General features: G+C 43.5%; 1 protein-coding gene across 1 annotated transcript in view; it reads right to left on the bottom strand.

The window, feature by feature from the left end:
- Positions 1–11,235: 11,235 nt before the first annotated feature.
- Positions 11,236–13,186, bottom strand: part of LOC124805203 (probable cytochrome P450 6a13) — a 90,494-nt gene continuing 88,543 nt past the window's right edge. The window contains exon 6 of the mRNA XM_047265699.1: positions 11,236–11,790. Coding sequence (XP_047121655.1) covers positions 11,606–11,790 — 185 coding nt within the window. The 3' untranslated portion in view covers positions 11,236–11,605. The remainder of the gene's footprint in view (positions 11,791–13,186) is intronic.

The raw sequence follows: 13,186 nt of genomic DNA, 5'->3' as shown, positions 1-13,186 counted from the left end.
AATACAATCACACAATTGCTCTGATAGTCCATATGCTCTTACTTTGTTCATTAAACGACTGTGGGGAACTGTATCGAACGCCTTGCGGAAGTCAAGAAACACGGCATCTACCTGTGAACCCGTGTCTATGGCCCTCTGAGTCTCGTGGACGAATAGCGCGAGCTGGGTTTCACACGACCGTCTTTTTCGAAACCCATGCTCATTCCTACAGAGTAGATTTCTAGTCTCCAGAAAAGTCATTATACTCGAACATAATACGTGTTGCAAAATTCTACAACTGATCGACGTTAGAGATATAGGTCTATAGTTCTGCACGTCCCTTCTTGAAAACGGGGATGACCTGTGCCCTTTTCCAATCCTTTGGAACGCTACGCTCTTCTAGAGACCTACGGTACACCGCTGCGAGAAAGGGGGCAAGTTCCTTCGCGTACTCTGTGTAAAATCGAACTGGTATCCCATCAGGTCCAGCGGCCTTTCCTCTTTTGAGCGATTTTAATTGTTTCTCTATCCCTCTGTCGTCTATTTCGATATCTACCATTTTTTCATCTGTGCGACAATCTAGAGAAGGAACTACAGTGCAGTCGTCCTCTGTGAAACAGCTTTGGAAAAAGACATTTAGTATTTCAGCCTTTAGTCTGTCATCCTCTGTTTCAGTACCATTTTGGTCACAGAGTGTCTGAACATTTTGTTTTGATCCATCTACCGCTTTGACATAAGACCAAAATTTCTTAGGATTTTCTGCCTAGTCAGTACATAGAACTTTACTTTCGAATTCATTGAACGCCTCTCGCATAGCCCTCCTCACGCTACATTTCGCTTCGCGTAATACTTTTTTTTTTGTTTGTCTTTGAGGCTTTGGCTATGTTTATGTTTGCTGTGAAGTTCCCGTTGCTTCCGTAGCAGTTTTCTAACTCGGTTGTTGGACCACGGTGGCTCTTTTCCATCCCTTACGATCTTGCTTGGCACATACTCATCTAACGCATATTGTACGATGGTTTTGAACTTTGTCCACTGATCCTCAACGCTATCTGTGCTTGAGACAAAACTTTTGTGTTGAGCCGTCAGGTACTCTGTAATCTGCTTTTTGTCACTTTTGCTAAACAGAAAAATCTTCCTACTTATTTTAATATTTCTATCTACGGCTGAAATCATCGATGCCGTAACCGCTTTATGATCGCTGATTCCCTGTTCTGCGTTAACTGTTTCAAATAGTTCGGGACTGTTTCTCACCAGAATGTCTAATATGTTATCGCCACGAGTCGGTTCTCTGTTTAACTGCTCAAGGTAGTTATCAGATAAAGCACTTAAAAAAATTTCACTGGATTCTTTGTCCCTGCTACCCGTTGTGAACGTTGAGTCTCCTAGTCTATATCCGGCAAATTAAAATCTCCACCCAGGACTATAACATGGTGGGGAAATCTACTCGAAATATTTCCAAATTATACTTCAGGTGCTCAGCCAGAACAGCTGCTGAGCCCGGGGGCCTATAGAGACATCCAATTACCATGTCTGAGCCTGCTTTAACCGTGACCTTCACCCAAATCATTTCACATTTCGGATCTCCGTCAATTTTCTTCGATACTGTTGCACTTCTTATCGTTATAAACACGCCTCCCCCTTCACTGTCTAGCCTGTCTCTGCGGTATACATTCCAATCTGAGTTTGGGATTTCATTACTGTTTACGTCTGGTTTCAGCCAACTTTCTGTCCCTAGTACTATATGGGCGTTGTGACCGTTTATTAATGAGAGCAGTTCTGGGACCTTTCTATAGACGCTCCTGCAGTTTACTATTAGCACATTAATATTGTTATTCCCTGTTGCGTTTTGCCTACTCCTACCTCGCCGCTTCTCAGGAGTCGTCTTGTCGAGCCTAGGGAGGGAATTCTCTAACCTAAAAAACCCCCATGTGCACTCCACACGTACTCCGCTACCCTTGTAGCCGCTTCCGGCGTGTAGTGCACGCCTGACCTATTCAGGGGGACCCTACATTTCTCCACCCGATAACGGAGGTCGAGGAATTTGCACCACAGATCTCCGCAGAATCGTCTGAGCCTCTGGTTTAAGCCTTCCACTCGGCTCCAAACCAGAGGACCGCGAAAGGTTCTGGGAACGATACTACAAATAGTTAGCTCTGATTCCACCCCGCGAGCGAGGCTTTCCGCCTTCACCAATTCCGCCAACCGCCTGTACTAACTGAGGACGACCTCTGAACCCAGACGGCAAGAGACATTGGTGCCGACATGAGCAACAATTTGCAGTCGGGTGCACCCAGTGCTCTCTATCGCCGCCGGTAGGGCCTCCTCCACATCTCGGGTGAGACCCCCCGGCAAGCAGACAGAGTGAATACTGGCCTCCTTCCCCGACCTTACCGCTGTTTCCCTAAGGGGCTGCATCACCCGCCTAACGTTGGAGCTCCCAAAAACTAATAAACCCCTCCCCCCGTGTGCCTGCTCGGACCTTGCTGAAGGAGCAGCCGCATGTCCACTCACAGGCAGAGCGGGCGATGCCACACGGCCAGCCTCCACATTTACCCTCCGCCTCGTGCGCCGCGAACGCCGCTGAACCCGCCACTCCCCTATGGGAGAGAGTGGCCCAACCGCGCCCGGTACCCGCGAAGATGTCTCGACAGCAGGGACAGTGGGTGAAGCATGTAACACCTGGGGTGTACCATGCGACGCACCAGACTCCCCACTGCCGCTACACTCCGAGGCAGCAGCCTGAAGACGGCTGACTGCGGCCATCAACACGCTCAGCTGTTCGCGAACAGTGGCCAGCTCCTCCTGCGTCCGTACACAGCAGTCACACATCCTATCCATCCTAAGGAATCAATTTACTGAAGAGAGTTAATCAACTTTTAACTAGACTGCTAATTCACTAAACGCGGCTGATTATTGACTAAACTGTGATTGCTAGCCACTTCTTGTAGAAAACAATGAAATTAGCACTACCTGTCTCTGGACTGTACTGAAAACAAACACTAGCACTACTGGCACTATGGTTGACTAAAGGGACTATCTCTGACTGTATTCAAAACAAACACGAAATCTATGGAACACTATTAATAGCACTCGACAATTAAAGCTTCCTAAAAGCAAAAAGAAAAAGTGACAAGTAAGAAAAATACAGTTAATACTTAAATTAACGTAGCTCGCTGCACAGCAGACGTGAAGCAGACGGCGGTTATTCTTTACTAGCTGAAAGATTGCATTAGTCATTATTCCAAGTAGTACTGTAATAAGAAGAACTGAAGCCCACCTGTGTACTTCGGAGTATTCGCGAAGATCAGATTAACGCAACACGGACACGGTCAAAATTTTGTAGGTGGATACGGCGATCGGACGTAGTATTATTAATTGATAATCACAAATCTACGTCAGGAAAAAGAATATTTCTTTCATGCAGAGCTAATATGAACTAATATTAATTAGTTTATAGGCGCAGCCCATCTTATTGTGCTTGTCCGAGTGCCGAAAAATTAATCTCGTCAATTCCATATATCCTAACACTTTTTTAATATTTGTTATTGTATTATAAGGTGCACAAAACATATATAACCGTCAGCTACCTATAAGAAGTGTTCGAGGAGTCAGGAAATGTGGTTCACTCTGTCAAAGAAATTCAGTCGAAATTGCTATAAAGTAAAAAAGAAGAAGAAAAACAACGATCAAAGTGTAAGTGCATGTCCTTAGAGTTTCACAAGAACTGCATGAAGCATCTTTAGCCAGTTTTGTATCTTTGATTCCAGAGTTTACAAGATATTTCGCAAATATTTAAAGATACAGTCGTACGGAAGTCGATTGTTCAGGAGTTGTTATCAGAGAGCGGCGGACAACGTTCAGTTTTCTGTCTGTCGTCAGTTCCATTCCTACCGACAGGTAGGTTGATTGGGATAAATGAATGCTAAGATTTCTCGCATTTGCATAGCGAAAATGGACATTACCTACAGAATTCTCCCTACACACACACACACACACAAACACACATAAAATGTGAGCTTCACGTGTGCAGTTCAGTGTTCACAAACCTTCATCATAACACGTAATTTCTGGATACAGGTGTATAAAGACGTGCCACAGTGCATTTGGTTTCAAAAGGATTATGTACGACTCATATATGCAACGAAACCATCATTTGCTTGAAACTGTTTTTTTAAACGGTTGCCCTTCAATCTCATGATTTACCAAGAGATAACTTTTTGACGTGAGGAAACCTCTATAATGCAACTTCAAGAACCCAACCTCACATTATTCCTGAATTGCAAATACAACTTAAACGATCTGCTGCCGCAATTCCTTAACAAACTTTAAAAATAAGTTGAAGAACTTGCAGTATCGTTTTAAATAGTATTATTAGTATAATAAAGGGTACAATTTTTGTAACTTAATCTCTTCCCAAAGGTTACGATACTTCTTGACGCAACAGTGACACAGAACTTAAATTTTGGTCTTTCAATGTAATGGAGAGAATTTTCAATTGGTATATTCACAAATTTTTGAAGGGTGCACTCGTTTATCACGCACAGCATTGCAAGAGAACGTAGAGAGACTTCAACACGTAGTGGTTATAATGCTAACCCACGCAAGCAGCCTCACAGAAAAACCTGGGGCAGTATGATCTGGTTTCCGCAGTTCTCACTACGCTAGCCAGTGGCAGTGGTTTCTTAGAAATACAAAAACTAATGTGCGAATCAACCTGAGTTCAACGGGTGACGGCGTCTGAATCACCCTGTGTAAGATGGTACTCACCAAGTACGCTTGTCTGAAGACAGATGTCGTTGCTGTCGATAGTTGGCGTTATCGTCGTACGCTGAATTCCTTAAGACGACGCTAAAGCAAGTCTGACACAGACTCATACACTATGTGATTAAAAGTATCCGGACACCTGGTTGAAAACGACTTACAAGTTCGTGGTGCCCACCATCGGTAATGCTGGATTTCAACATGGTGTTGGCCCACCCGTAGCCTTGATGACAGCGTCCACTCTCGCAGGCATGCGTTCAATCAAGTGCTGGAAGGTTTTTTGAGCAATGGCAGAGTGCTGCACTGAGGAGAGGTATCGATGTCGGTCGGTGAGGCCTGACACGAAGTCGGCGTTCCAAAACATCCCGAAGGTGTTCTCTAGGATTCAGGTCAGGACTCTGTGCAGGCCATTCCATTACAAGGATATTATTGTCGTGTAACCACTCCGCCACAGGCTGTGCCCGATCGTGTTGAAAGATGCAATCGCCATCCCTGAGTTGCTCTTCAACAGTGGGAAGCAAGAAGGTACTTAAAACATCAATGTAGGCCCGTGCTGTAATAGTGCCGCACAAAATGACAAGGGGTGCAAACCGCCTCCATGAAAAACACGACCACACTATAACACCATCGCCTACGAATTTTACTGTTGGCACTACACACGCTGGCAGATGACGTTCACCGGGCATTCGCCATACGCACATACTCCTATCGGATCGCTACATTGTGTACCGTGATTCGTCACTTGACACAACGTTTCTTCTCTGTTCAATCGTCCAATGTTTGCGCTCCTTACATCAAGCGAGGCGTCGTTTAGCAGTCTTGACCATGAAGTCCAAGTTTTCTCAACTCCTGCCTAACTGTCATAGCCGGCCATAGCGGCCGAGCGGTTCTAGGCGCTACAGTCTGGAACCGCGCGACCGCTGCGGTCGCAGGTTCGAATCCTGCCTCGGGCATGGATGTGTGTGGTGTCCTTAGGTTAGTTAGGTTTAAGTAGTTCTAATTTCTAGGGACTGATGACCTCACAAGTTAAATTCCATAGTGCTCAGAGCCATTTGAACCATTTTTGAACTAACTGCCATAGTACTTGCAGTGGATTCTGATGTAGTTTGGAATTACCGTGTGATGGTCTGGTTAGATGTCTGCCTACTACACATTACGTCCCTTTTCAATTGTCGGCTGTCTCTGTCAGTCAACAGACGAGGTCGTCCTGTACGCTTTTGTGCTGTACGTGTCCCTTCACATTTCCACTTCACTGTCACATCGGAAACAGTGGACCTAGGGATATTTGAGAGTGTGGAAATCTCGCGTACAGACATATGACACAAGTGACACCCAATCACCTGACCACGTTCGAAGTCCCAGAGTTCCGTGGAGGGCCCTGTTCTGCTCTCTCACGATGTCTAATGACTACTGAGGTCGCTTATATAGAGTAGGCCTGCGTGGCAGTAGGTCGCAGCACAATGCTCCTAACATGAAAAAACCGTATGTTTTGGGGGTGTACGGATACTTTTGATCACATAGTGTATGTTGGTTTGAATTCTTTTGCATCTTGTTTCCGGCCACATGGAAAGTATACACTCACGTTTAGCAACTCACAGTTTGCTTTTGGACTGGAAAACGTGTAAAGAGGTAGTAATGAAAGTGATTCCTCTTTATAGTGACCCTTTTCCATAACGTGAGAAGCACTACACGATAAATAAACAAATTTAAATGTGATCAAACATTCGATTTTGATGCAGATCGCACAGGTCTATCGGTGGACATTACCGAAGAAATCGCTGCAGACGTTCACATCATAATTCTCGCTTACACTCGAACGAAAGTGCACAAAGTATTAGAGGGAAAATGTGTGTCCACACTAACGTCAGTCAATGCTATACACGATAAGTTGACGACGGAAGAACTGTCAGCTCAATGGCTGCCTAGACTTACAGAGTGTTTCACAAAGGCTTTACAACTTCGAAAATTCATGTAAATGAATTCGCAGTACCTACAGAAGCGACTGTAGTGTTAGTTTTTAGGGAAATACAATAAGGTTTTGTCTCGCGCAGTTCGCTAGTGCCAAATCGCACCGTAAGGAGAACTAACAGCAGTTGCGTTATGGATGGCTGCCTTTACTAGACTCGAGCGTGCTAGCTGTGTGTTTTGGTTTGAAGATTCAAAGTCGGTGACAACAAAAAAATGTGCAAATGTGTGTGAAATCTTATGGGACTTAACTGCTAAGGTCATCAGTCCCTAAGCTCACACACTACCTAACCTAGATTATCCTAAGGACAAACACACACACCCATACCCGAGGGAGGACTCGAACCTCCGCCGGGACCAGCCGTACAGTCCATGACTGCAGCGCCTTAGACCGCTCGGCTAATCCTGCGCGGCTCGGTGACAACATGTCAGCGTCATTTCCGTACCAAGTACGTTAAAGATCCTCCAAGTAGGCATAATATCTATGAGCGGTATAAATGTTTAGTAGAAACATGGTGCTCGGTAAGACATGGGAAATCATCAGGTCGTTCAGGCACATCTGACTACGTCGTTGAGCGTGTGAGACAACGTTTTGTCAACACACCTACGAAATCGACCCGGCGTGCACCTCGTGAACTACAAATCCTACATACGACTGTTTGGCTTGTGTTGAGAAATCGTTTGTATTTGAAAACGTGAAGATTGACGATAGTACAAGCAATAAAAGACACTGATAAAATTGCTCGCCAGAACTTCTGGGCGAATATGTTACATCGATTATACAGGGATGAACATTTCTTGGACAAAATCATCTTTTCTGACGAGTCGACTTAGGGCTGTGAAAACGCACAGTAAACATTGAAACATGTTCGTGATGGTCCTAAACTGAACGTTTTTTTTTTGTGTACTGGGCAAGAACAGAATGTACGGCCCCTTTTTTTCAGCGAGAGAACCACCAATGGGGTAGTATATCTGGATATGTTACAACAATTTTTGATACCACAGATCGATAAGGATGACCAGGAACGAAATGTTTACTTCATGCAAGATAATGCACCACTCTACTACCTGGCTGACGCCCGGCATTATCTCAGTGACCGCTTTCCAGGCCAATGGACTGGCCATGACGAGCCAATTGCCTCGCCAGCACGTTCCCCAGACCTCACAACAATCGACTTTTTTATGGGGATTCATCAAGGTGTCGTGTTTGTACCTCATGTGCCGGCTTCCCTACCTGAACTTAGAGCAAGAGGTCATCAGAGGCGGAACACAAGCTCGGATTAGGGAAGCACAGGGAAGGAAATCGGTCGTGCACTTTCAAAGTAACCATCCCGGTATTTGCGTGAAACGATTTAGGGAACTCATGGAAAGCTTAAATCAGCATGGGTGGAAACGTGTTTGAACCGTCGTCCTCCCTAATGTGAGTCCAGTGTGCTAAGAGGAAGAATTTACGCCGCCACTAAACAAGTTACACGTGCAAGGCTACAGGGCGTTTGGGAAAAAACTGGCTTCCGATGGTATGTGTGCAGGATAACCAACGGAAACCACATACAACATGTTTAGTTTAAGGTAAATAAATTGATGTGTTTCCCTACAAAATAACACTAAACGCAGCTCTACATTATTTCAATAAGCTTACATGAATTTTTAAAGTTGTACAGTCCTTTTTGAAACACTCTGAATAATTGTGGGCACCAAATGAATGTGGCTTTCTGTGGGGAACCTTTGTTGGGGAAATTTCAGCGAGATGGATTCATCATCATACGCCAAAAATCAATCAACAATAAAAAATTGGTTGCTTCTGGTACAGTTACTCCAACGAAGACGAAGACATTCCCGACTGTTGCAACAGCTACGAAGACTATTTTTTGAGATACAAATGGCCCCACATTGGTAGACTTCTCAGAGAAGATGAAAACCATTCAGTCGACAGTACGCTTAGATATTGGACAGCTTCGACTAGAAATTGATGAAAACATGGTATACTTGTTGCAGGCCTGCATATTCATCCAGTTTTCTCATCAAAAGATTTCACCATTTGCATTATGAATTACAGCTACTACCCCAAAACGTGTTCAACCAAGGTGCCCTGCAGTTATTTCCCAAGCGTAGGGAAGTAACTCGTACGTAATGCTTCTCTGAAGAGAGAATCATAGTTCACAGAGCTTCTCAAGTCCTATTTTTGTAGGGGTAAACACTTTCGATGTTGTGGGACATGTATGTCCCACTAAGCTAATATGCGGTTTTGAGTGCTGGGACAAATATATCTCATATCTAATGCCTGCTTGTAGCGAGATGCTTTCGTAACTTGGAGAAGAAACCTACAGACACTGAGCGATCAAATAAAGCATTGTGTGTTTACTGTGTGTATGTACAACACAAAAATCAGATGAAATCACTATCTTCTACAGTCCAAGAAAATCCGAAGTAACTAACAGTGTTTTCTTATGCGTCATAGACATCGTTTTGAAAAATTACTATGCATAATTACGATCGTTTGTACACAATTAGTATGTTATGGGACGTATATTTCCCAAAATACTTCTTAGAATGAAAAAAACATTTGTGTCTGGTATTTCAAATCCCTCTCCTAATGTTTGTTGAATACTTGTGTGTGATATTTCATGTTTCTGACTGTCAGGAGATTAAACAGGTTTTGGTTCTGACTTTTTACACTTTTATGTATATTTAATTAATATTCTAATAAAATCATACTAAAACTAAAAATGTAGCTCTGAAATTCTTAGGTTCACTTGAACCTATGGATCTAGTTAAGTTATTGGGACATATTTGTCCCACTTCCCCGACTTTCAAAATCATTCAATTTAAAATTGTTTGGTAGTTAAGGTGTAAGGTGGTGTGGTCTCCTGACCTTCATTTTTTACATACTCCGTCCTCACAATCGTATTCTGCACATCAAGACGCTTCATTCGGGCCCAAACTCGATAAGGTAGAGTCAATTTTGCATGAATTCATGTAAGCGATATGCAAATCTAATAAAAAAATCACAAGTGCACACGGAGGTTGCAAGAAGTCCGGGCTGGCGTACACAATATGATGGCCACAGGAATTTTCGTTGTAAAGAGGGAACCAGCCCACTGGGAAGACTGTCCATTCAGAGGGTTGGGTCCACAACGTACCTACTTTGGCCGCAGCGTCATCACAGAGAGAAGACAGCTTTCGCTGGAGCGAATGGATATCGGCGGGGATGCTACAGATTTCAGCATTGCTCAATTTAAATGAAACGTCATTCTCCCGTTTAAACGCTGATTGGCGGAATATTTCTGATGCAAAGAGTCAGAGGAGTGAGGGAAGGCAGCAAATCATATACCATCGCAACTTTTCCAGAAGCGCTCTTGGAGCGGGAACACGTAACGAGAGCGAGTGTGCTCATACATGTATGCAAAGAGCGAGGAACAAAGCCTCTCCTCAGTACTTCACTGGGAGAGCACCTCTGTCGTTAGCGAATCGGAGTGACTATGTTGAGTCGCTTGTGATTAAGCATTGTTCACTGTGTTGGCGATCACACTTATTGTGCAGTGTGAACACGGACAGAGTACTAGTTAAACGCCTTCAAGCGAGTATTAAGTGGCATCATGGTGGACTGGTTATCTGACCGGTGTACCATGCCAATAGTTAGACTAGGGGCGGATAGGGTTCCTTGACTTCATAGGGAGAAGTTTGACTGGCGAAGATCAGTTCAGACAGAAAGAGATAGATGTATTATTTGTCAGCAGCGAGTGACGCAGGCAGCAGTCATAGCAGCTCATGGTATTGTGCACTACAGCGTATGCAAACCTCATCTGTCCTCCATAACAGAACACTCCATTACATTTCTCATGTGACAGCCTTGACTGTACCTAGAAAAGTTATTCAAATTGTGTAGGTGCGGCTCTCAGCCATTCTACCGAGTAAATAACATTCTTAAAGAAAAGGGAGAAAAGAACCTTTCCATACTTTGTAAAATAATAGCATTCCTATCCATAAGAGGCAATCTACTGTTCCGAAAAGAACTTTGAAATTTATTATTATTTTATAAGAAAAAGTTTCACTTGATTTCTCAGAATTTTTTTGTAATAAATAATATTTTTCGTTCATTTAATGTTTTTCTTACACTGACTATCAGTACTCCCATACCCAAGTATCCCACTAGTTACGTAAGAATATATAGAATATTGTTGTGTCTTTTCCTTACAGCAGACGACTCCAGAAGATATTTGTTGCCGAATGTTTTTCAAGCAGTTCTTGTTGGTACATTAGGAGCGTCTGTCTGACTTCCGTAGTAGTGTGAGGTGGAAACTGTTTCTTGCAGGAGCAAAAGGGTACTTGTTGGATCAATCCATTGCGCAACTTGACAAAATAAAACCCACACACTCACAAAAGAGTATTATTTATCAAAAAGGAAGCCAATTTTTCAAATAAGCCTACACGCAAAAAAATTTTACCCATGAAAGGGTGAAAAATGGAAGGTACTTGGTGAGAAATTTATTTCCTCGAGAAGGGAATATGTAAGAAAATAAATAATTTGTATTTAACATAGATGAGGCAAATTTATTAAGTTAGGCATTTACACTAAGCGCCCTCATACACTTAGGGGAGAACTGGATTATACGATATGCTGCTAATAATGTTTTATGGAGCAGACATGCGTATAACCTCACAGCATTACGTGCAAAACCTCTGTGGTCGTCTCAACCGAATCAAAGTAGATGCTTCGAAGGTTAGTCACAGAATAGCCATGAACACTGTGAGACACACACCATAACGTGTCTCTGTGAGCGTCGGCTACTGAGAGAGTGGGTGCAGCTTAGGCGGCAGAGTCTGGTGTATGGTGAGTCCCACTCAGTTCGAACTCGTGAGCAGTGACAGCAACCCCAACTTCTTCTTGGAGCCTGGCAGGTCAGTCGCAGGAAAGCCAGGCGCGCTGTGAAACACGCACCCAAAGTGTTTCTTTGGGCGTCAACAGGTTAATCTGTGGGTGCAGCTTGGGGGGCCGATGCGGTGTGCGGGAACACGGGCTCAGTTCGAATTGTTCAAGCAGCGACGCTAGCCCAAACTTCATGGTAGTCTTCGAGAAATCTTCAGCTAAAATAGTCAAGAAGGCATTATGAAGCACTCTATCACACTAATGATACATTATTCACATTCTTTGGTTCCAAAAGGCAGGTATCTGCAGTGTGGAAATAATGTACCGTTATGTTGGTTCCACACAGCGAGATGACTAAGCATATAATGTGTCACTGCCGAACTTTTTTTTCGTTATTGAATTTCGATCCTCACCTCCAGAGAGGGAAAGTTAATAATATAAAAACAAAGGGTTGGTGATGCTGATTAAAACACATGGTAACTAGAGAGGTACAATTAAAAAATATTTACTATCAAAAACAGTCTTGATCACTACTCATTCTCCAGCAGAAGGAGGTCCTTACTCATTGGTCTGAAGATGACCACAGTAGTGGTCGAAACCGGTCACCGTAATAAATAAATTGTGATCAAGACTGTTTTTGATAGTAAATATTTGTAACACTTCGATCACTGTTCACAATGTATTCAAAGTAAACAATTAAAAAACATGGCGACAGTCTGGTTTCTGTTCGCAGGAGTAAAAAGAACTCTTAGCGACAGTACAGTGTCTGTTCGAAACACTTAAAAAAGGGGACGCACAACATTGAACACTCACTTAAACATTGCACTAGAGAGTAGACACGAAGGCAGATTGCCGTCCAAGGCTAGCATAATATGTAAAACATTAAATTTAATAGGAATTTCGAGCATACTCTCCAGTGGAGTAGACGGAATTGGTCAAGTTCTTTAACTCAGTCTTAACTTACACAACATTATCCATTAACATCCAATATACTGTGTCACATTGATGAGTATGCATATATACATATACATGGTCCAGTCACATTAATGTGACCACCTCTCATATTCATTGTCAAAGCGCAATAACCAGTCATAAATGGTAGATGGTAGCACCAGCAGTGGGGTTTATGTAAAGCATATCAGGCGATGTGGTAAACAGTGTAGTCATTGTTGTAATGAGGAAACAAAGTGATTTATCTGATATCCTAAAAGGCATGACCATTGAATTTTGGTCCAAGGGTGGAAGCATTTCTGAAACAGCTATCTTTCTAAACTGTTTATGTGCCGCCTTGGTTATAGTACACCATGTATGGAAAATGATGTAACATAAAACTATATGTCCCACCAAATCCTTGAACTCCACGAGCTCTGCCTTGCCTATCACATCCGTCTCTCATCTCCCATGCAGATCCTATACGACTTGATTCCCTTCCCGCACCTTCTCCTTTTCCTCGAATGGATACGGATCCTTTACACCTCCTGCAAGCTCGATCCCCCACACCTGCTTGTCTCTCCCATCCTCACCCATCCCCACCCACTGTCGTGCCTGTATTCTTGCATCCCACCTGCTCCCCATCTTCACACCCTCCATACCCTTTCCCCTAGGTGGTTTCCG

The sequence above is a fragment of the Schistocerca piceifrons genome, chromosome 7, assembly GCF_021461385.2.
Source record: "Schistocerca piceifrons isolate TAMUIC-IGC-003096 chromosome 7, iqSchPice1.1, whole genome shotgun sequence".
Taxonomy (NCBI): domain Eukaryota; kingdom Metazoa; phylum Arthropoda; class Insecta; order Orthoptera; family Acrididae; genus Schistocerca; species Schistocerca piceifrons.
The sequence above is the reverse complement of the archived record's forward strand: the minus strand, read 5'-3'. Positions and strand labels throughout refer to the sequence as shown.